The sequence below is a fragment of the Pelodiscus sinensis genome, chromosome 1, assembly GCF_049634645.1.
Source record: "Pelodiscus sinensis isolate JC-2024 chromosome 1, ASM4963464v1, whole genome shotgun sequence".
In the NCBI taxonomy this organism is placed as follows: Eukaryota; Metazoa; Chordata; order Testudines; family Trionychidae; genus Pelodiscus; species Pelodiscus sinensis.
The window spans coordinates 181637292-181662030 of record NC_134711.1 but is presented as its reverse complement, the minus strand read 5'-3'; the positions used below and the strand labels follow the sequence as shown (position 1 = coordinate 181662030).

At 39.8% G+C, this 24739-nt stretch overlaps 1 protein-coding gene and 1 long non-coding RNA gene across 6 annotated transcripts in view; one reads left to right on the top strand and one right to left on the bottom strand.

The window, feature by feature from the left end:
- Nucleotides 1–4422: 4422 nt before the first annotated feature.
- Nucleotides 4423–24739, bottom strand: LOC112546276 (uncharacterized). 3 transcript variants are annotated; one of them, XR_012897940.1, is made up of 4 exons: nt 24471–24739; nt 22349–22547; nt 8053–8104; nt 4423–4534 (listed from the first exon to the last, which is right to left on the bottom strand). It is a non-coding gene; the product is annotated as an uncharacterized LOC112546276 (long non-coding RNA). The 3 variants fall into 3 exon arrangements; XR_012897938.1 differs by lacking the exon at nt 4423–4534 and adding an exon at nt 5666–5796 and having other exon boundaries at nt 24471–24589; XR_003089926.2 differs by lacking the exons at nt 4423–4534; nt 8053–8104 and adding an exon at nt 17306–17441.
- Nucleotides 5765–24739, top strand: part of GRIK1 (glutamate ionotropic receptor kainate type subunit 1) — a 206390-nt gene continuing 187415 nt past the window's right edge. For all 3 annotated transcript variants that reach the window (XR_012897930.1, XM_014575046.3, XM_075910575.1), the window contains exon 1: nt 5765–6135. Coding sequence is in view for 2 of the 3 variants with exons in the window: in XM_014575046.3 (XP_014430532.2) it covers nt 6012–6135 (124 nt within the window). In the remaining variant the exon portion in view is untranslated. The remainder of the gene's footprint in view (nt 6136–24739) is intronic.

Here is a 24739-nt window from a genome sequence, read left to right as displayed (position 1 = left end):
TTGACATTTTGGCCACATCTAAACATGAAAACAGAGCTGTTCTAGTATTGACACCAACCTGGAACTAAAATCTTAGGGGAAAGGGTTTAAATCCTGGGATTCAAGTAAGAATGCCCCATAAACATTAAGAGGTTCCAGTTTTTCAATGTACAGCAATATTAATATTGCAAATTACACATTTCAACCAGCTAAAATTAGATGCTGTCAAAGGCAAGGAACACTAGTCTTAAATGTTTGCTAAAGAGTGTTAATATTTATAATACTAATGTGTTTTACTGTTAGCCCAGGGTTTAGTTAGTGCCTTTCATTCTCAAGATATTCCAAAGTATTTTGCTAATGCATTGAATTAAATACTGGCGATGCCATGAATGACTAAGCAAATGTGCCAGACAGTATGAGCTGAGCAATAGGTCAAATGCAAAAGATCTGTGCTTTGGAACTTATTCATTTGAGAGAAGGAATGTTGGCCAGGGCACCTAGGTTTTCCTCTGCATTTTTCTGAAATATATCCAGGTGGACACTAAAGATCCTATGGCATCCACCGGAGACTGGCAAGAGACATTGTATTTTAGATACCTTGATTTACAACCTCAACTCAAAAGGTATAGCTCTTCCCATTGCAATGAACTGCAATGTCAGCATTTCATATTAACTCCTGTCCTGGTATACAACCTGAACTGTTGACTTTTTGACCCACAGGCAATAATATCATAAAAAATCATCATGAGATCAGTGGAATGAAAAATGAGGGAAGCAGGGATTCCAAGGAAATTTCAACAAATTCAAAAAATGTCCAGTCCTAGTGTGTTTTAAAATAGCTCAGATTTCATTTTTAAGTGTCAAAGCAGATAATTCCTAAAGAAGATTTTAAATTTTAAATTTGGAAAATGGAACATCCCAATTGTGAAAAAGTCCCACAATATGACTAATCTGGCAGTAACAAAAAAATACAGAAAAAGCAAAAATCTGACAGAAGAGCAAACGCTATTTTTCTCAATTAAACTTTTAACTGAAAATGGGGAAAACAAAAATTGAAGAAGCCTTTGGTAACAATTCGGTTTTTTAAAGAGGGACCATATTTCAATTTAAAGTGGTTTCATTAGAAAAAATTGCCATCACCTCTAATGTTAAAAACACTGTGCATGTTTTAAATGCTTGAAAAAACTTAAAATACAGAAAGAAATTGGCTACAATGGGACATAAATACATGCATAAGTGCTTTTCTGAATAGAGATCCTTTCCAGAATTGGGGCCATGGTATATTTTCAAACATTTATACTTTCTTTGTTTAAAAAGGGAAAGTCCTGTTGATATTAACACTAACCCATGCCTCTTTTCCAGTTTGCATTTTTAGAAGGAAATAAATATCTTCTTGAAGCAAAAGTAACAGCAGAGCAGACACACCCAGACAGGACTCTGTTGTGCCCTGTCAGGACTGCAGCCTTCTTCACACCTTGGGCTTACAGGGGTAGGAAGTCACTCAATACAGGGAACCCTCGACATCTCCTCTCTCATAGCCCCACTCTCTCATTCCTGTGTGGTTCTTTCAGCAGCAGTGTGGCTTCCCTGCAGGCAGGGGTATAACCTCTTCCTCCTCCTTGAAGTCTTGGCTAGAGTTTACAGCTCTATTATCTGAAATTTCACTTCATTTCAATCCCTTTCTTGTTTCCCAGAATGAGATACATGGGAATCAAGGAAGGAATTAGGATTACACAGCAGTTCAGAAAATAGGACTTTAGAGAAATGAGTGTGTGGGGTATGTGGAATAGATTGGTGATAATGGAGAATGTTAAAATTCATAAAATTATAGCACCATAAGGGACAACTGTGGTAATCTTTCCCAACCTCCCGACTTTCCTGAATTAATTCTTCTTTGAATTGAAACATCTCTTTTAGAAAAACATCCATTCTTGATTAAAAAAACCCCAAAAACCAGTGATGGGGAATCTGGCAAGATTCTTGGTAAATTGTTCCAGTGGTTGATTAGCCTCACTGTTAAAAACATGTACAGGTTGCACCTCCCGGGTCCAACACGCTCAGGAGCTGAGGTGTACCAGACCAGGGAGCTTGCTGGATCAGTGGAGGTCAGTACTTCCCTGTTGGCTGCTCCACTCCTGGGCAGCTGTGGCCAGACAGCCCGCCTCCATATCATCCATCTTATTTGCCTTCCTGAAGCATACAGGACAGAGAAGGAGCAATAAAATCAGCATAGTCTATGCTGGCTCATCTGATCCTGAGAAGCTGAAACATAGATATGAGGAGAGATCAGGATATGTGAGACTGCCACCGGCTGGCACCTATGTTGATTCGAACACACACACAGTCCCTGAGAGGAATTTCCCACTGAGAAAACAATGTCCAGTACTTCAAAATTTAATCATCTCAAATCTCTCTTACAAGTGTAAATTAAGTTCACAACTCCCTTGTAAGAACTGGTCTCACAGCAGACAGACCAGCATCAATTGGCATTACAGATAAGAAAGAGAAATACGTGACCCCATGAGTATATAAGATGGGCCCAGCACACACTCACTTTGAGTGTCATTCTACCCTCTACCTGCTGGTCGGGTTAGGTGTTTGACCTCCCGAGGTTCTATGGGGACGCCCACCTCGTATTTTCGTCTTTCCTAGGAATTGAGGGACCGGCCCTGGCCTGACATGCTGGAGTCGAGAGGCACAGAAGGGGGTAAAAATGGTACCTGGATGTGGTCCTCTGTCTTAAGTGTACACATAGAAAGAGTAAGCTGTTGCTTGGTACCATTATTTCTAATTTTCTATCTTTATCTTCTTTGTAACCATTTTTAAGACCTATATTTTGCTAATAGTTAAGAAATAGAGCAATAGCCATTGTAACCATATGATTTATAAGCTTCTTTAATAAACCTGTAACTGTTTAAGCTTTAACCTGCCTCCTTCAGTTGCTGTAACAGAACCAAGCACAATTTAAAAGAACTTCAGCCGGTCTAAAGGGACAGTTATAGGAAGAGCTTGGGCGTTTGGATCTGTGTCACTCCCAGGTGACAGGATCCACTGGGGCATCTTTCAGTCTTTCTCCAAGGCTGCCCGCTGCGAAGGAATTATGAAATTCTAGCAGCTGAAATCTAAGATGTAATAAGCTCTTCCTATATAACGGGGGGTCTGTTGGCCTGCTGGCCACCCTCTGCGATGGGACCCCGGTCCTAGCAGTAAAGGCACGGACGTTAAACCTTTTCTCGGAAACATACACACACACACTGCCCTGACCGTCGGCTGACAGCAGCTGACCATGGAGCTCCCTAGCCCTGTCGCTAGCACTGCTAAAGCTGCCTGGCATAGCTCTCCATCCTGCTGCCCACCCACTGCCACAGGGTCTCTCAGGGTTCTCAGTGGGGGCCACTTGGCTGCTGCCAGTCCTGCTGCTGCAGGGTGTTCTCCAGTGTTCCCCCTGCAGGCCCTGCTGCCTCCGGGGGGGTTTCCAGCCGGGGCGGTCTGGCCAGCCCACCCTGCTACTGGGGCTGCCCCACTGCCGCTAGTGAGTCCAGCTGCCTACCACTGCCAGCTCCACTTGAGCTGGGGGTTCTCTGGCAGAGACTGCCTGGTCACCCTAGTCCCACTACTACAAGGGATTTCCCAAGGTTCCTGACCAGAGCTGCCTGGCTGCAGGCAGCCCAGCAGCAGCTGGGGGTTCCCCCAGTTGGGGCTGGGACTCCCCAGCCATATGGCCCCACTAATGCCAAGGGTTTCTGGGCATCACCTGGCCCCATTGATGCTGGTGTTTCCAGGTCAGGGCAGTTTCCAGCCCCAGATGCCGCTTGGCCCAGCCAGGGTTTCCCAGCCCCTGTGCTGCTCTGGGGCTCTTTGGTCCAGCAATATCTTTGGCCCTGGCTGGACCATGGATGTCGCTGGACCAGAGAGTTCCAGATTTGGAAGGTTCAAACTGTAGCTTATTTGTAGTCTGAATTTGTCTAAATTCAGCTTCTGGCCCTCCAATCTCATTATAACTTTATCTGCTAGATTGAAGAGCCCATTAATGAATTTTTGCTAGGTACTTATAGACTGATCAAGTTACCCTTTAACTTTCTCTTTGATAAACTGAATACTCTGGACTACTTGAGTCTTTCACTACAAGGCCTTTAACAATTCTTTTGGCTCTTCTCACAACCTTCTCTTATTTATCAATATTCTTCTTGAATTGTAGACACCAGACGCAGACACTGTATTCCAGTAATGGATGCACCAGGGCCAAATACATAAGTAATATAATCTCTATGTTTCCACTCAATACACATCCAAGGATCACATTAGCTCAGGGAGTTCATGTTCAGCTGATTATATATCATGACCCCAAGTCTTTTTTTCAGAGTTACTGCATTGTTTGATCTTAGATGCATAACTTTATACATGACCATATTGAAACACATTATTTGCTTCTATCTATCTTACCAAGCAATCCAGATAATTTAAGTACCCATGACCTGTCCTCTTCGTTATTCATCACTTCTACCATCTGAAAACTTCATCAGTAACATTTTTTTTCCAGTGCCTCGATAAAAATCTGAAATAGGGTAGGGCCAACAATGGATCTCTGCAGGACCTTACCAGAAATGCACCCACTCAATGATTCCCCAATTAAATTTTGAGACCTATCAAATACCTGGTTTTAATGTAATAAATGCATCATGTTTAATTTGTATCATTCTAGTTTCTTAATCAAAATGGTGTTTAGTACCATATCAAATGCCTTGTAGAAGTCTATTACATAAACACTATGATCTCTATATCCCAAACTTATGATTTCATAAAAAAAAACCTCAATCTGGTTTGACAAAATCTATTTTCCATAAACCATTGTCTATCTTTCTTGGTGGAGGTAGATGAGCTTGGAATGCAGGAAAAGGGCTTTCCCCCTTGATCATCTGCCAAACTGGTATGAGATCAGGTGCCAAGAAGGGGGGAGTAGGGGCCTCCCACTTCCTCTAGCTTCTGTGTAGAAATGGCAGTAGACAGCCATTCAAGATGAAAGAAAAGCAGCCAGAAGTGGGGACTGGGAGATGGAGAGAGGAGCCCATCAGCTCCACCCTAAAAGGCTTCTCTGTGGAGCTTCACATGAGATAGCAGGGTTTGGAACTTAGCTTCAGTTGCTCCCAGAAATGTATGCCTAGAAAGGGGAAGTGAAGTCTCATTCTCTGAAAGACCCCTGCTGTGTCACACCCACTCACATGCTGAGTGTGTGGGTCTCTCAGACAATAAAAGGGGGAAGGAAATACATATAAAACAGAGCAAGACAAGCTGGTCCGACTCCCCCTCCCCACAACCAGCATATTTTGCAAGGGAAAACTCAGGGGAAGGCGGACACCAGAAAAGAGATTTTATTTCAGTTTGGTCAAATTGACCCATTTCAAGTTGACAGGGCTGCTTTAATCATACCCAGGCACAGCATCCGTGCCAGCCAATACAGAGATTTGATGTGCTTGTATCATCAGGATGCAAGCAAAGATTCAATCAGCTCTAGAGCAGCAGCATAAAGTAGTTCAGTGCGTGTGAGCGTGAGGGAGAGAGGTGGCTGAGATCCCAGTTAATCTGCTGGAGATCAGGCTAGTGCTGGAACCCTGCAATGACTCCCTCCCCCGCCCTTTCTTTTTCTTTTCTTCTCTACTTTCATACTTAACTCTAGGACGAATGAGCAAGGCGCTCCAGCCATTTCGAGCGGCAACTTTCCACCCCCTGGAGCTCAGCACAGAACAGAAGCATCGATCCATGATCTCAGGGAAGACCCTTTTGCAACATGCGACTAACTGATGGAGGGGGAGTGATGGGCTAAGAGAAAGAGAGAGTGGAGTACAACGGGACCCAAAAGAGCAACAACAGCTATTCATGTGTAAATACTTCATGGGAAACGTACACTTCTAATACTCTGCACAATGAGCAAAAAACACCAACAGAATGAGGAGGAAATATAGCCTAACTCTGAGCAGCTTGTGAATGCAAGGAACTGGCAGAGGCTCAGCATGAATTAAAAAGGATTGAAGACGATGGAGAGCACCCTTTGCTGTGAGCCCAGGCTCTCTGCTATGGATAGCAGCAGGGGACTCTTATTTCTCCTTCTCTACATTTTAATAGGCATCCCTCAGACTTTCCAGCAAGTGTTAAGGATCGGTAAGTGCCAAGTGTGCTGGTGAGGGGAGGGGGGAAGGGCCCAGTGTTTCTCTTCTGCTTTTACCTCGGGGGGTGAGACTGGTGAGAAATGTGCATGGGATTTATAAATTGTATAGATGTTAACACACATTCAGATTGTACATACAGATTTTACAGTACATTCAAATGACTATATGGCCTTAATCCCCTTCAAATATTATGGGTACAATTTATTATACACATACACTACTTTAAAAAAAATCATAACTCAGCTTTGTTTCACACACACTAAATGAAAGGGTTTCTGATTACCATGCTGTCTCTTGAACTACTTAGCAAGCGTCATGCTTAGGTGACCCGGCACACACAGCTCGGAGCTGCAGGCTGGCTGCAGTGCACACACTGTGGCTGGGGTACTGACTCGTTGGTAGATTTCTATGGAGTGCTCCACAGTGCTTTTCATTCAGTCCTGTCCTTTGCCTTGGAGCAGCACCCTCTCCCTCCTCTCTGTCATAGCTTCTGTTATACCAGGAGCTCTCTAAGGCCAGTGAGATGGTCCAGCGAGAACCCAGGGTACCGGAGGGTGAGAGGTTGAGGTGAGTTTCATTGCTGAAGTTCCACTCAGAAAGTCTCAAAGTCTGTCAAGTTTGCTTTCAAATTTAGCTCCGGGTCAGAGGCTTTAATAGGCAGGGTAGCTTTCCTACACAATGTGGTCTGTTAACCTCTGAACTGGCACTTCCATTTATAAATCACTTGGAAGACAGGTATTCAAGTACTATAGAATTAACTGAAGTCCTAAAAGACTTAAACCAAAGTGGCTAAGATGAGACCCTGTAGGCTAGAAGTTGCCCCCTCCTCCTTCTGACAGCAAGAGAGACTTCTAGCTACTCAGACAAGATGACAAAACCTCCTAAACTCTCATGTAGAACTGACAGACATCTGGGTGTCTAAAATGCACAATGGCAGAGGATTTAATATGAACATAAAAACAATCAAATATGATGGTTTTTAAGTCTAGTCATTCATTACAATGGCAACGAGACAACAACAAAAATGATTCAGTGACCTTAAAATGCATGCCAAAAAGTAATGAGATTTTCTTGTTCCGAATCAAAGAGCAGAAAGCTAAAACATGCAGAATGCAAATGTTATAGGGCATAAAGGGGATGGGGAAGAGAGAAATCCCTATCTTCCTCTGCCCCCATGTAACCTTTACTTGGCATGAATACACCACAAGCACTGTACATACATGTAGCCCCAGAAAGCAGGAATTTATTTTTAAACAGAAAACTCTGTGCCATGGAAACAAGGCTTAGTTCACAGACAGCTACTCTTCCTACAGTGGGTTTCTTGTGTCACTCAAGTCAAACAGTGAATACAAAGTATCAAAAGAGTTAAGGACTGGAAGAAACTGTCAGAAAAAATAAAGGCAGTATCTCCCACCTCCACTTCCTTGCACTCTCTCCCTTCTACTTGATATATGTCTAGCATGAAGAGTGGGGAAATGTGTGTGGAACAAGAGATATAAACATACACAAAGGAATATTTCTGCCTTTAGTCAGCTGTCTGAGGGTTTGATCCTGCAAACACTTAACTTGCTTCATATTATGCACATAAATTGTTTCATTTAAGTTAAGGGGACTATTTGAACTCCTTTTCACTTTAAGCATATAACTTTCATAAACTTAAATAAAATAAAAGTGGCAAAATACTTGTCCTAAGGGGTCCAATCTGGCAAAACTCTGAGCAGTGATTGCAAGGCAAACAGAAGCTGAGCATCATGTCCAAAGAGTGTAACTCTTTGTATTCAATATATTCACAATTATTTTGTGAAATTTTGTAATGCAGTGAAGCTGTGTAATAATATCAAAACAAGCTATAGTATGTGAAGGAAATACCCGTGTAGAATGTAGAAGAAATAATAATTGGCACGCTTACATGTGATGGAAAATTCAAAGCATGGCGCTGCAGTCTTCAATGAGAAACTGGCCTACATAAAGAGAGAAAAACAGTTCAACGTGTTACATTAATATAATAAACAGCATCACTGTGCTTTGGAAGTACATTAATTTGGCATACTTAATTTCCTTACCTTAAAGTGAATAACAATTGAAACAAATAGGACTGCTCACAAGCTTAAAGTTAAGCATATGCTGAAGTGCTTTGATGGATCAGGGCCAGATTGTTCAGCTCCTTGTAAGATCAAGCCCTGGACTGTAAACTCTTTGGAGTAGAGACAATATTTTCTATGCATTTGTATAATAGCTAGAACGATGGGACTGGTCCCTTTGAATGCTACTACAGTATAAATGAAACAACAGTGGGTTGTGCCCACGAAAGCTCATGATACCATCTACATGTTTACTTAGTCTTAAAGGTGCTGCGAGACTGTTCATTGTTTAAGTTTTTCCACTATACACCTAGTAAGCTTGAATCAAAGCACTATGTATACATACAAATGTACACTGCAGGAGAAAAACTGTTCCTATACTGTTTTTAAATGCAGATATTGAATTTTATAAAAATGTACAATTTGATTGGTTAGTCTGTGTATAAAAATGGCATAAACATGTTAATTCTTCCTATCCCTACGCTATAACAGGTTTCTCTGTAGAATGTATCACTTTTACAGGTGACAAATGGAATGATGTGGATAACGCCTCAATCACATTTTTAGATAACAAAATACTTTTTAACAGTGAAAAACCTGCTATTAAGCCATCATGCTTTCTTATTCAAGTTCTAGTTAATGAAGGAAAGGAATACACTGGTATAACACAGTGCAGTACTTTGTATCTGAATGAATACATTGGTGGCTTAATTGCATTTTTCACTGATAGACTGCTTTGGATTATTTGATTTTGTTGGTTTATATAACAAATTAGTGTACTTTACTGCTTACATCTAATTACTAGAGAAAGAAGCTCATGGAGGAACATGTGATATTTAAAATTCTAGATACTTCTCATTCTCTAGGTAATTATTACTTTGAAAATGTTGCTTAACACTTTGAACAAGAGAAGACAAGTAAGGGATTTCAATGCAAGCAATAAAACAAAATCAATAGCACACAAATAAGGGGGGAGGTCTAGGTTGGATATTAGGAAAAATTATTTCACTAGGAGGGTGGTGAAGTACTGGAATGGGTTACCTAGGGAGGTGGTGGAATCTCCATCTCCCATCCCTAGAGGTTTTTAAGTCTCAGCTTGACAAAGCCCTGGGATGGTTTAGTTGGGTTGGTCCTACTTTGGGCAGGGGGCTAGGATTCTATGATTTTATGAATCTCTCCATAAATGAGAGATTTTGAAACACAGTGCTTCACTCAGTTTCAGACAATATGACATTCAGATTCTACTGCCCGACTGGGCTATTCCCATTCAGGTACATTTTTAAAAGTGTTTTCTTTTGTGCAAGTTCAGACATCAAAATTCCAAGCAATAACATCTATAGCCACTCATACACTGACCTATATTCTATAATGTATCGTTAAACTTCATTAACCCAGTACTTCTGGTTTAGAAGCAAAGAATGTCTACTTTTTGCACCTCAGTCAACCTTTATACCTCATTCAGTCTATCCTAAGCTATTGGCATAAAATAAATGAGCATGCCCAGTATAAAGCTCAAATGACAAAAGTAAGAAATATATATTTTTTAAAACCCATGCACTAAACTGTGTCACAATAGCTCTCAAAACAGTGAAATACAAGACTGAAACAGAATTATTTGTTCATTATGAGTGGACTCACAGCTTTACTATTTCATAGCAATACTTAACTTATACCATTCATAAATCCAAGTTATAAGAATACCCTCTAATGGCATGCTGAGCTATCACATGACAAATTACAAAATGTATTAATGTAACCCATTTTCTCATTTAAAATTGGCAAAGAAATTTCATATATTAATATACCAATGAAGTTCCTTAAAAAGGAAGCATGTTAAAATTTCAATAAATATTTTAAAACTGTAACTTGGCTGAAACATGGCATTAATCTCTAAACTTAGTATTTCTTAAGAAGTAAATGACTAATATTTTAGGTTTCATAGGGAAAATTTTAGGGGCTGAAACAGGTAAATTGCATTTTTTGTTCAATTTTCATGGAACTTTTTGTATGGACTATCACAGTGGAATCAGAATTTTGGAAACATATAGTAAAATCCCATACTAACTTGTTGCCTAACTGGGCAAAACACTCATTGAGATTCAAGGAGTAAGAAAAGGAGGTTCTCTCCTATTCTATTTAAGTAAGTGTGAGAGAGAGAGTGTGTGTTTGAGAGAGAGAGAGAGAGAGAGAGAGAGATTTTCTCTCACACACACATGAATCAACCTAATTTACAACATACATCTTAAATAAGAAGTTGAAATATTCAATATAGATTTGAAAACATCCTCCTTCAGGATGTTTTTTTCTTTCTTAATATCACAGATATAAGGTCTTTCTAATGCGATATTACTGTACCCATGGAAGGCATAACGGTAACTTGACAAGACATTAATATTGCAAACATGCAATATTGTAAATTTGTAAATTACTAGATTAAAGCCTTGCATGTAATGTCAATGAGATGAATATAACATTAATATTATTCAGTAGGGACAGTGTTTTCCTGTGCATTTACAAAGTTCCTATCATATTTTTGGGCATTTCTACAACATAAATATTAAATAATATCTACTACTATATATCTGTTTTGACGTGGACTTTAGTAATAAAATTATGAAACTTGACAAAGTAGTATAAATGCATTGGACTGTATTGTATACACAAATCAGACATCAGCTGCTTTTTGGTCATCAGAATCCAGATACTCAGTAGTTCAGGATTTATCCTTACCATTATTCACCACACTTAACAGCAAACTCTGTAACAAATCATTTATTAAGAATTACTGCTTGAAAACACAGAACTGAATTATGTGACAACTACACCCCCACAGAAATCAGTGGAGTTCCACAACATATAAGTCAGTTAAGCATTTGGCCTAGAAGCTTTGAAAGGATACTGTTAGTTTATACTACTTTTAAAAGATAAATGAGAAACCATTAAGGAAATATAACATCTCAAGAACTCAGTCCTGCAAACCTTTACTCACAAAAATAAAGACAATGGTGACCACTAAGGTTAATGCATGTGCTGACTATAGTGAAAACACTTGAAATAAGAAAAGGTTTCCATGATTTGGCCCTCAGTAACTAAAACCAAAATATGTTAAAGCTCATTGACTGTTCACTTTTTGTTCTTTACTTACATTTGGCAATGAAAACAGACCAGCCAGTTTTACTTTGAGTTCCAGATTATTTCATTTTCTGGTTCTTTTGTTTTAGGAGAATCTTACAATATTGCAGATGTTGAGGGGAATATTTGAACATCCTGCACCAGAGCCTTCACTGATGTAAATCAGCATCACTCTATTGAAGTCAATGGATCTATTCTGATTAAACCAGCTAAGGGCTGAGCCTAAGTATTTAATATATGAAACATGGGGAAATCTTTCATAATTCCAGTAATCTGCCACCCACACATTGACTAGTACCTGGTAAAAATGAAGCCCTTCATTTATTTTTGCCTTCATTTTACCTTTGTTAGTTCAAATTACTTTATTTCTGGAATTCATTGATGAGTTGAGCAACAGTGATCACTAAGCACACTAACTATATTTGTGTGATGACTGCTACTTTTGACTTTGATAACTCAATAAGTATGCTGAATAACTAAGTGCATGCACTTGCTAGAATTTCATTATGGCTGAAAATGTGTAAACAGCAGCTTGACATTTGAAGAAAATATAAAAAGAGCAAATTCACTTTGCAGAAAAATGGCAATCTGTGTCTTTGTTGTAATAAGACGACGCTTACGCTTCAAACGTGTGCTGCAGCATAAAATAAATTAGCTATAAAGACACAGGATAGTTCTCAAATGCTCTGGAGCACTGTGGCATTTAGGCATTTCTCAGCTTGTCAGATTGTGCAACAGGCAGTCAACCACTTAGGACCCAATTAACATCATAAGATGGATGATAAGTTGCTCTTGTACTGGAGCAGTTGTCAAAAAAGTCAGTGGAAAACAACAAAGGTAAAGTGCTGAGACTAGAACATGGCAATTAAATTACAAAAGGCTACAAATGAATTTGCCTAAATTACACCCAAACTAGAACTTCTCCAGAAGTGTAGAAAGTATGGAGAGAAATAAAAAGTTTGTAGAAGATAGGACATGAAGATACTGTCAGTCAGACAAATACTGCACCTAAGAATAATTTTATCTAGAGACCTTCTTCTGTTCATTTCATTTAGCCTTATGTCAATATTTTTTCCAACATTCAAGGAGGATGCAGGTAAACAATATGAAAATACCACAAAGGGATATTATCAACCGTGAAAAATAATTATCCACATCTTTTTCACTTCTGGCCACATTTCTATTGTGATTGTGTTCTAAACTGTGTGATGATTTAAAACATATATAGGCTCTGACCCTGCTAACAAACTCCATGCAGAATGTTATAAGGAAGAAGGAGAAAAATTGTTCTCCTTGGCCTCTGAGGATAGGACAAGAAGCAATGGACTTAAATTGCAGCAAGGAAGGTTTAATATTAGGAAAAAACTTCCTGTCTGTCAGGGTAGTTAAACACTGGAATAAGTTGCCTATACGGGTTGTGGAATCTCCATCACTGGAGATATTTAAGAGCAGGATAGATGGACACCTGTCAGGGATGGTCTAGACAGTGCTTGGTCCTGCATGAGGGCAGGGGACTGGACTCAATGACCTCTTGAAGTCCCTTCCAGTTCTAGTATTCTGTTATTCTATGACCCATGCACTAGCATGGAGCCCCATTAAAGTCAGGTGGATTTTAAACTGGCTTATGGATTTACCAACATTGCAGATACTGCAGGGGAATATTTAAAAACTTTGTGCCTGAGCCTTCACTGATGTAGATCAGCATCACTGTATTGCATCAACATCCATCTACAGAGCTTTAGACAAGAGACAGATTAAACACACAGCCTCACTGAAATCAATGGGAGTTTTGCTACGGGGATCAGGATTTCACCCTACATGTTTTGTATAAACAACATAATTATATTGACTTGTGACTGAAAGATTTGCACCCTTAATTCTTGCCAGTTATCTGGAATACATAGTGGTGAGGTCATTGCATAAGAAGTAACCAATATGAATAAAAGGCAGGTTTCTCTGAATGTGCCCTTTATACTTACCACCCTATTTACACCCTTTTAATGAAGTCATTTTTCTACTTTCTGCATATATCTCATAACAAACTTACAGCTCTTAATTTGATATACGTAGAGGACATTTGCCTCATTATCAGTCCTTGCCGTTAACTATAAACTGCTCCATACAGCTCAGTCTTCAATTAACATTTTCTATTCACTCAGTGAATACAGCCCCACTACTGTTTTTTCATTACAAAATATTTTGTATATCCTGGTCAGCAATAAAGCTTAAATCTTCTCCCCCCCTTCAAGTATTTTAAACAACTGCCTCTAATCTTCTTTTCTCAGAAAGGCTTGATTTGACTGACTGGACCATAGATTGTACTGCAGTAAAAAAAAAAAGAAAAGAAAAAAAATCCTATCCCAGAACTGATTAGTTTTACTCCAGAGCTTTGGATCTGTGACCCGCAAGCCCAGTTTGTCCTAGTTTTCTGTTGACTTTAAGCTTTAAAATACAATAATGAGTTTATGATTTTGGGAGAGGTTTAAAATAGGAATGTTGCTATTCCCACTCTCCATGTGGAAGTCCATAAAACTTTAAATTCAAAAATGTATTTTTAAAACTATATATTTTTATTGGACCAAGTCACTATTCAGAGTTAAAATCACACTGTTCCAATCATACACAATTGCGATCAGACTCACAGGCGCCACAGAGTGAAAAGCACTATTAGGATATCTCGACTTCTTACCTGCCAATGCAGGATTGCTCCCTACAGTGTCTTTTAGGCAGCTCTTGCACCTAGGTATTAAATTAGTGTGTCAAAACTGTGAGAAAACCTGAATCACTTCTGTGCCACTGCAGTACAGGCCAATGAATTAATAACAGAGTGAGAACCTTAATGTTACATCAGGATTTTAAGATTATTACTACAAATTTCATGTTTTATGTTCCTTTGGATTAAAATTACCCCATAAATCAAAACAATAAGTATTAAACATTCTCTTAACAGTGTAATTGTGTCCAAATTTTGCTGTCAGATAGGTACAGGCAACTTTTATTTACTTCAAGGGGAGCAGCTGTGTATATATCGCAATGCATGGGTTTTGAATATGTAAGTTGTGACCAACCTGTCCTTCCTACATTTGTAAATGGGATGGAAGTCCCAGTTAGATCCTGACTAGGGAGAGATTTGAATTGGAACAGATCAAAAAACACTGTAAGGGTGCATCTAGACAGCAGGGCTTAACTTGAAATAAGCTATGCAATTGATGTAGCTCAATTTCAAAATAGAAATTAGCTTATTTTGAAATTGGGAGCCTCAACACAATACTTATTTCGAAATAGAGCACTCTGCCTCCAACTTCCCTTACTCCTTGTACAATGCGGGTTACAGGAGTTGGAGTAAGAAGTCCTCCAGCTTGACAATATTTCAACATTATTTCAAAATAACTGCCTACTGTGTAGACATGGACTACATTATTTCGAAATAATGCTAGTTATTTTGAAATAATGTTGCTGTGTAGACATACCCTAACAGAGTTTGGCCCTAGTTCTAATGGTGTATGTGTATGTGTATGTGTATGAAACTCACAATTCCAGTAAAACTAAGTGACAGCAAAACTCCACACATCCATCATGCTCAGGGAACTGTTCTTATACAAATACTACTATTCATGTTAGGGGCTCTGCTCCAGCTCCCATTCAAATCAGTGTCAATTGACTGAAATAGTGTACTGTTAAAGCCTTTAAAATCAATTTGATTGTCAGCCTTCCATATAAAACACATTATGAAAAGCATATACACACTACAATCTATTACAAGAGGCATACGCTACACATACATAGTAGATGCCTTTCAATTGTAAATATTTTGGCCATGTGAACAGCAGGAGGCACCAATCTAGGCTGTGGACTAACCTGGAAATATTTTATTTGTTTATAGCTAAGCCCCCTTTTTAGAGCTAAGCGAGATAACAACAACAAAATAGTGAGACAGAAACAGTTTTATTCTCTTCTCTCTGAATCAATATTGAGCCAGTATTCCATGAGGTTGAGGAAAGGGGACTCTTGGCTGTTAGAAGTAGTGCCTTGATCGGATATAAAACTGATGTCCTGACCCACTTGCTAGCATTAAAAATCCCACGGTATTCTTGGTAAGGGCTGCATTATTAACTCCTGCTTCTCAGCCAAATTCCTAGTTGAGGAATCAGGATCTAACTAAATTCCTCTTGCCATTTCTATTGGTCTGTGCTTCCAGTCCTAAAATATAGTGTAATCTAATTATCAAAGTTGATCAAAAGTGGTAATGATGTTAATGTGGAAAAAACTCTCAATTTTCTCATTATTTTAAGATGCAAGAAATAATGAAAAGCTGTTTAGTTTTATAAATCAAAAACAATTTTTTGTCCAGTATTTCAATTTGTTTTTCTCCCATAACACCCTCCATACCCCCTCGCCCACTTGACATTAGTTTAACTACACTGGGCCCTATTTCTGCTTGCTTCTGCACTGCAAGGTTATTTAGCAGTGATTTGGGGCATTTACATTGGTTCAACTGCATCTGATTTCTCCTCACTTCATTCATGTTTAAATATCTCCTTATGTCTGAGTTTTGACCCTCATGATCAAGGATACAGGCATTTTTCTAGACAGAGAAATCAGCCCAAATTCTTTGACAGTCTACAACTTGTGCAGTTATAATGACTTCACACCAGTGAAAGTTTCCAATAACGTCGGTTAGGAGAAGGTGCTAATAAGATCTTAGTGACTGCAAAGTGACACATTAAATGCCATAGGATGGACAAGGGTAATTTGTCACCGGAGAGACAAGTTTGGATTTTTATTCAAAATTGTCACTCAGAATCTATAATGAAAATATTAACAAAACATAAACTACAGTGTTACGTGGTGTCACTGCTAATGGCCTGAATATTGTATAGGAGAAACAGACAGTGAACAGCATAAGTCATGCTATCTACTTCCAAGGTTATATTCTCTGAAATCCATGTCTGGTACAAGGCTCTGTTAAGGAAATAGCCCTGCATACTTTATGCTCATAACTTGTCATAAAAAGTAGAAGTCCATGGAATATAGTGATTAAGGAAGAACTAGGATTAATAACAGTTATACCTCGTTCTCATGTACCACTTTACACCAATGCTTCTCAAAGCATAAGTGCTGTCCATGTGGGGATTCTGGGATTAAAGCACCCATGGAAAAAAATAGTGGGTGCTCAGCACCCACTGGCTGCCCTGCCAATCAGCAAGACTGAAATTACTAACAGTCTTCAACCCCCAAAGTAACAGCACAAAAGGACCAGAAAAGCTGACAGTGGCAGTAGAGCAGGGGTGGCCAACCCATTACAGACGAAGAGCCAAAATAGTAGTGCGTACAGTGTAAAGAGACGAGAGAAAAAAGTTGTTGAGAAAAAAAAAAAAAGCCCCGGCCGCCGCCCTTTTAAGAACAGAGCAGGCTGTTGCCCCTTGAAAGTGGTCATTTTGAAGTCTGCACGGGATGCTGCAACTCTGGCTCTGTTTCTTTCAGACAGAAACATGCTGCCCCTTTCAGAGCCTAAAGCCGCGGGTGCGGAAGCCGCAATGTTTTCTTTGAAGAGCCGCATGCAGCTTGCGAGCTGTGGGTTGGTCACCCCTGCAGTAGAGGATCCCCCCATAATCCTAGGGAGCTTGGTGAGCTAACAAACTGTTAAGATGAAGTTTTTTAAAAAAGGAAGCAAAAGTAATTTTTTTTATTCTCATCCACCCTCCACTATACGAAAAAGTCTTGATGGCTTCAAGCCAAATCAGTCATTTCTATAAAAGTTATGAATGGAAATCTCAGATTTGAGAACATGGAAATTTATTTACATGAAGTAGCCACTTTACATTCATGGAAGTGCAAATTAATCTATTTCTTTGGAGTGATCAAGAGATACATCTCAAGACATTCTTCATTTGAGTACAACGTGCCAAAAAATTTTACAGTCACAGGCTTTGGGGAGGAGGCAAGGATGCTGCAGCAACTTGGTAACTAAGGTATAACTCTACTTGCTGTTTATGTCAAAAAGGAACTTATTTAAAAAATAGGTCAACTTTCTTCCCAAGACTATTGCACTTCTCTCTGAATTGACAGCCATGGTCAGGTTGACCTGTGAGTGAAAACACATGAACAAATTTAGACTACTTACATGTATGGCAAGTTAGCACTTTCTTTAAAAATAGTTTATGGCAATAAGCTACCGAGAAACTGTTCTCTGTAATTTGGAGGAGGAAAAGAGATATATAATTATATTGTATATTGTAATTTGTCTTTTTTGCTGCTGAAGTCTAGCCTTCAGTTTGGAAGACTTTAGATAAGCATAAGAAATTATAAAAAAAAAAAAACCAGAAACCAAAATAATCCTAGATAGGTGATGAGAACTCAGGTACAAGTGACTATCTAATATGTGACACAAAAGGAACATTAAATGACAAAATCACAACTATACTGTTACCTCTTGCTAATCGTATAGTGTGCATAGTGTTTAAAAATCAGTGATCATGCTGAACAGGCTTATTTTGTTTATACAATTCTATAAACACCACATTTTTCATTTTTATATGAAGTGGCCCCCATGCACACACCTACACTTTATATTACACTGAAAATTTACATTAAAAGTCTGTGCTTGATGAGGGAAAAAATGGACCTATGGGGAAAAATGGTACAGGATCATGTAACTAAATAACGTATTATAGTGCATATCCACAAGGGGGATGAATTAAGGTTTCAGATGCAACTTCACTCTGGCCCTTCTTAACTTTTGAGTACTTGATTTTGCAAACTTAACATTATTTTAATGTAGTGGATTTTATAGGCAATTTCCTAGGTTTTTAAAAAAGAAAACTGAAACTCCCCACAAATCCCATCATGGAACACCATGCTGATGCCTAAATGGATCGTCGGCAAGGTTGGAACCATTAGGTCCACTGCATATACCTTCGTCCCTGGAGCTGTACTTGGGTGATCATATTTTCCTATGCTGAATACAAGACAGCGGTAAAATTACTCATATTCAAGTGAGTTCAATGGCAAACCATCAGAACCATGTAGTACAAATGTTGAAATTAACATCAAGTTCACAGAGCCCCTGTTAAGAAGAATACTGCCTAGTTGGAGTCTTTTTATTTGCCTTCTTGTTTTGAAGAGTTGCCCAGGGAGAGGTCACACACACACGCAAACACACACACACTCCCATTCACCCCTCTCACACAGGGATGGGGGTGACTGACCGACCTGATTCAATACTCCCTACCCAATGCTCTCCACCCTCCATGGCTGCCTGAGTCTCCTAGTACTTGGTCTTCTCAATGCAACATGTAGGGACAAGCAGAGCATGTAGGACATCTGGTCACCCTAGCTGTTATCAATAGTAGGTTGTCATCCTCTATGTGAACTAACCTGGGGGATAGGAGATACATTTTGCCAGTGGATTTCATTGATATTTGCTGACAGCAGAGGAATGATGAGACTTGAATCTTGGGTTCCATTCCAGATTCTGGAGAGAAGTGTCTAGTGGTCACAGACCCTTCTGCCTCTTTCCCACAGATTGATCCCTTCTTCTTCCCTATCCCCTCCAACTTATCCTTGGCTTAGTCCTGTCCCTTCCACACTACTGGCTTCCCACCCCAGTTCCTCATCACTGATGTATTTGCCCGGTCTTATCTATCCACTCTGCCAGCTTCTTATTCCAGTCTCTACCCTCCGTCCAGTTCTTCTTCTTTCTGTATTTAAGTCAAACTGCTTCCTCTATCACATTGCCTGGGCACTGGATGGGGGAGCACTGAGAGCACCGGAGAAATAGTCTCCCAGCTCTCAATGCTAGTGCATGGTGCCACAGCAACCAGGAGTAGCAGTTACAGGGGATGTCCTGCTCACCTCCCTGGACCATGCTCAGTGCGAATGGAATCATGAACAACTTTTTCCATCCATGAGCAGAATAAATTGTCTTGTGCACCAAGGCATGCGTGGAAGTGCACCACTAGTAGAAACATATGCTGCCAGCCGTGGGCAAAATTAGCTGGGCAGCATTTCAATCTCTTCTTACAGGAAACACTAATCATGAAAGAACTTGAACAGATATTCAAAGAGACCACAAAAGGGTATCCCTGATGCAAAGGCCACCACCCTGCCCAAGTACAAACCCCTGCCCCACAGGATGTAGATGTCCTCAACAAAACAGTTGAAAGATTTTTTGTGTGTGAACATGGACCGAGCTTTATTCTTAGTAATGGCTGAACTATTTCAGCTCAATCTTTCACAAAAAAAAAAAAAAAAAAAATCTGCATAAGGCAAACTTGCAGCAGGGAAAATTTCAGCCCAATGGTTAAAGTTTGACAAAGTTATGAGGCATTGAATACAGGATCTTGGAATGCGAAATGTTGGGCATCCCTACTTACAGTCAGCCCTACCTTTGCTAGTGCAAAACTCTTGTACATCATACAAGATCAGCCAGTGTGAACTTTTTTTTTTGAATGAAGCCATTAACATTTGCATTATTTTTTTCTTGTACAACTTGCAAGGAGTTTGGCTGCTAATGGCCAAGAACCAATAGAAGGAAAAGTAGGAGAGTTTTTTTGTTTTGCTTTAACTTTATCCTCAATTCGGAAATACTTCAATGCCTACTTCTCTCAAGATAAAATTTAACTGTGGTGCAGAGGGCCCACAGAATGCTCTCTACAGCTGTTAAAACCTAAGGGTATGTCTAGACTACATGCCTTTGCCGACAAAGCATGTTTCACGAAGCATAAGAGAGCAGTTGACAAAGGCGTTACCTGTCGACCGAGCCGCATCTTGACTGCCGTGCTGTGCTGACGATCAACTAAGCTGGCACAGTGCGGCGGCCATTTTTATTTTAATGAAGTGGGGGATATTTAAATCCCCGCTTCATTGACTATGTTGGGTAGTCTAATTTACATGCCTCTGTCGGCAGAGGCACGTAGTCTAGACATACCCTATGGGACAGGAGTGGTAACATAAGCAGCATGCTGCAAAGAAGAGGTTGGTGCGTATTCCATACTAACCACAAGGGGGTGAGTTTTAGGAAGGGAGCATTAGCTTTATGAGTATTCTGGAAGATTTGAAACAGGATGGAGTAGCAACTGACAAGGGCTGAGTTGCAGTTCTCTGACTGTTTGTGAGTTGGAAATGCTGGTTGTTAACTCTGCCCCAACCCTCCACCTCTGATAGAGTGTCCCATATGATGCTGGCTTTGAGCAGAAGCGTGAAATATGCTCTTAGTACTCATGTGACTAACGACTTGGGCTGAGATTTTCCTAAAAGGCAAAGGGAGTTCGGTACCTACATCCTAATAGAATTTAATGCGAGTTGCACCCCCTAAATAACACAGACTCAATTGCAGATCCCATGCTTGCCTCCTCTGCTGCCACTCTCTCTTCTACTCTGAACATGGAGTGGTTCAACTTAACCAACCTCTGCTCACTGGCACCTGACTCAATCCCCCAGGCAAGCCTACTTCTCAAAACTTCCCTTTAAAATGATGTCTTTCTTCTCACTATCTCTGCTCCAACAAATGGGGCACAAAAGCTTTTCATTCTTCCAGAGCTGCTTCCTTTTTCCTGTGCCAAACAACCTAAAAGCACCTCAGCAGGGCAATGCAGCTGACATGAAATGTGAGCTGATGCCCTTCCAACCATAGCTATCTTTAAAATTTCCATTTCAGGTCCAAATTGTTTACTTATCTGCTACTCCCATATGTTAAGGGAAGTTCAGGCTCTGTTGCTCTAGGTGCATTTTAATACAGAGGGAAGAACTGCTCCAGCTATTTCGTATTACATCTTCAAGCTTTATCTGGTGCTGCAAATTACAAAGCTGCTCCACTGAATTGGATAAAGATTATATTTTTGAATACTAGTTTCTAAAGAATGCACATTTTTCACTTTGAAATGGATAATCTATCCTGCACCATAGGGGCTCATTGCATCCTTTGCTCCCCAAACACTTCTTCTAATTTAAGGTGGCAGATTACTCATGTAGGTCCATGAGTAGCTGCCATTGATATATGCACTGTCATCAGTGGGAGTGCCAAACACAGAATGAATGTATGATGTTCAGTAGCATCTATATGCAAAAAGAACTGCAATGAAAGAACATCAGCACAGATCTTCTCCTGTATACACTGCATTATTCTTAAATTACGCTGCTTCTATATGCAAGTATAGATCTGTACGTACATATGTATTATATATATTTATGTATGTAATATGTATAAATATACTAGACATACATATGTACATACATATATACACACACAAATATACACTGGAGATTATTTCACACTCTCATTAACTACTGGCTGAAATTTGATTTAAATACTCCATGCCATGTTTTAAAAAACAGTTCTAAAAAAGGTGTGACTAAGATACAAATTCCATAAAAGAAAATTCTGATGCATTGATCTCACTAATGCAAGACCATAATTGGAGCCAAGCCTAGCACACTTGCCTAGCACACTTGCAGCTGTGTGTCTATTGATGGCCTCAGGAGCCTTTTTTAGCCCTTTCTAAGAGGGAAATACTATTCCTTCACCTGTGCCTGAAGTCCATTCCCTCCACTCTTGACTCTCTCAGGCTCCTGTAAGCATGATGTTCAGGCTTGTTCTTTTCAAAGCATCCTCACAGCAAGTACCTCAGTGCATTTGTTCCCATTGCCTGTCCTACAGGTCAGAATGTGCCATTCACTGCAAATAGCTGTGCTGCCTTTATCTAAGGGAATGAATTCAGCCTTTCCCCCCAGTTTATGAAATATCTGCAAAAAGATTAGGGATTGCTATACCTATTGTTTGTTTGAAATTATACTTTATGTGGATACATTTTAGACGGGACCAGATTTAGGACAATTTGGATCCAAGGCATGCCATGAAACATCTCCCCTGTGGCTACATATTCAATCCATATCCACATGGTCAGGCAGCAGGATATCCCCTCCCCTGCCCACAGTTCTCTCTCAAATAGAAGTGGCCCCTTTTCACCACCAGTGGCAGTGGAGCTCCCCTACCTTCTGAGAAACATGGGGAGCAGCAGCAGTCTCCTCTCTATCCCCAAGGAAGAGGAATGGCTTTAAGACCCACCCCCTCTCTCCCTATTCAGACACCCTGGTTGCTGGAGGCAGAATCTTCTCAGACTGGTGGGCTGAGCCCTCTGCATTCTTCTACTGCCACACATGGAGTCGTTTTCTGGGGAGGTGTTTGTGGGTCCTGAAAAGCAATGTATCCTGGATTTAGTATCCTGATTACTGAGAAACATGGGGCATTTCACACCTCTCAGAGCAATTGCTCCAGAGTCAGCCAGGCATCATTGCATCAGTTATACAGGTGGTCAGGTCATCTTTTCAGTTTTCTTTCCCAACATGAGGGTTATAAATTTATTTAAAAAACCCCAATAACTAAGAATCTTCTAGATTTGCATGGTTCCTAGAGCTGTGACTATTTTTTTCCATGGGTGCTTTAGTCCCAGAATCCCCACATGGACAGCACTTATGCTTTGAGATGCATTGGTGTAAAGTGGTACATGAGAACGAGGTATAACTGTTATTAATCCTAGTTCTTCCTTAATCACTATATTCCATGGACTTCTACTTTTTATGACAAGTTATGAGCATAAAGTATGCAGGGCTATTTCCTTAACAGAGCCTTGTACCAGACATGGATTTCAGAGAATATAACCTTGGAAGTAGCCTTCCCCACTAAAATGCCACCCAGGAGCAGTGGAAGGAGTCAGCCAGATGAGTAGTTGTGCACAGATGTCCACATCCTCCTTCATGCTGTGGCACTATGCTTACATAAGCCAGCATTGGAGGTCACAGTGCAGATAGCTGGGGGACAGGCCATAGACAGGAACAGGGAACTATAATTGCACGGGTCCATGCATCTTGCCAGAGGGGCAGTGGCTGCTATTCAAACTTAAGAGATACCTGGGACTTTGGAATAGTGAATTTCACTTGTTCCACTTCTCTGCATTCCACTTCCATAAAGTCTGGACACTGAAGGCCTGATTCTTTTTTCACTTACTCTGGTGTAAATCAGGAAAAATTCCACTGAAGCTAATGGCATTTCACCTGTGTAAAACTGCTGAAAGCAATAGGAGAAGCAAGCCCTCAGGCTTTTAGCTAGGAGTCATTATTAATCCAAGTATTCAGAATTCACCATTTGAAATTCAAGCTGTGCTGAGTGAACATGTAGGGAAGGGAACAGAGATATAGCAAGCAACCAGGTGAGATGAGTGCAACTCTTTGAAAATGTTTGTCTGAATACTTGTGATGTGAATTTGAATCTGGCTTTTTGAAAATCTGGCCACTTAATTGGGGGCCTACCCAGGGAGTTGAGCTCTTTTGAAAATTCAGCCCATTGTAACAAAAGTACCTAGAAATGATACAGTTGTTTAGATTGCTCAAAAACAACATCTCTAAAGTACTTTGTGGTCACATGTGGTATATACAGAATACATGTTGGAATGGTATGGCATTCAGGCTTCACTAGTATCTCCTTGGGATGGTCTGCATGACTCACTCACAAGTGCCTACCCCATACTAATAAAAACCCTTCATACAGCTCCATCAGATTCTCTTTCTATGCCTGCAGTCACTCACATTGCAAGAGCCTTTTAAAGGGTTGAAATTAACATGAAATAAGATGAGAAAGGTAACATGAATTTGTTAATAATAAGATCACTGAACCACTGCATGCAATATACCCTGTAGTTCTGTTCTTTCAATGGGAATGTTCCTTGTATGACTTAATTAAAGAAGATTACTTCTTTGGTAGCGAGCAAGGTGTTTCATAGAATTTTTTAAATAGGCAGAAATGAATCCAGTTTTTCTTATTTAACTGAGATGCCTTTCTTGGCGAGATAAATGTGGGGGAGCGGAGGAAAATAAAACTGTTCTTTATATTTTAAAATATTTAATATAACAACCACCAATTTGAAGTCATTTATATGCCTAATTTAGTGCTAAAAGTCAATAACTAAGGATCATAGGGCTCCTGGGTTTCATCCTATTCTTTTCTGGAAATCATCTTAGACTAACTGCAGAAATCCATCAGTTGAGCCTTTATTCTGCATGATTGTATTTTTCTATACTGCCACTAAAGTTCTTCTTATGAACTATAAAACATGCATACCTTATTTTTGGGAAGCCAGATTTTGTGTCAACCCTTTTTCCCATTGTTGTCAATGATCCCACTGATGCCAATCTGGCTCAGGTTTCTGTGTTTCACACTCAAAAAGAGCAAAATATAGCCACTATTTAAAACAACCCATGAAAACACTGATATTGTGTCATCATCACTTCTGTCACCCCTGCCATGGTTACAAACATGTGATCCAGACAAAGGGTAAGAATATAATCAGGTAAATATTTTTTTCATTTACAATGACATTGAGATTTTTA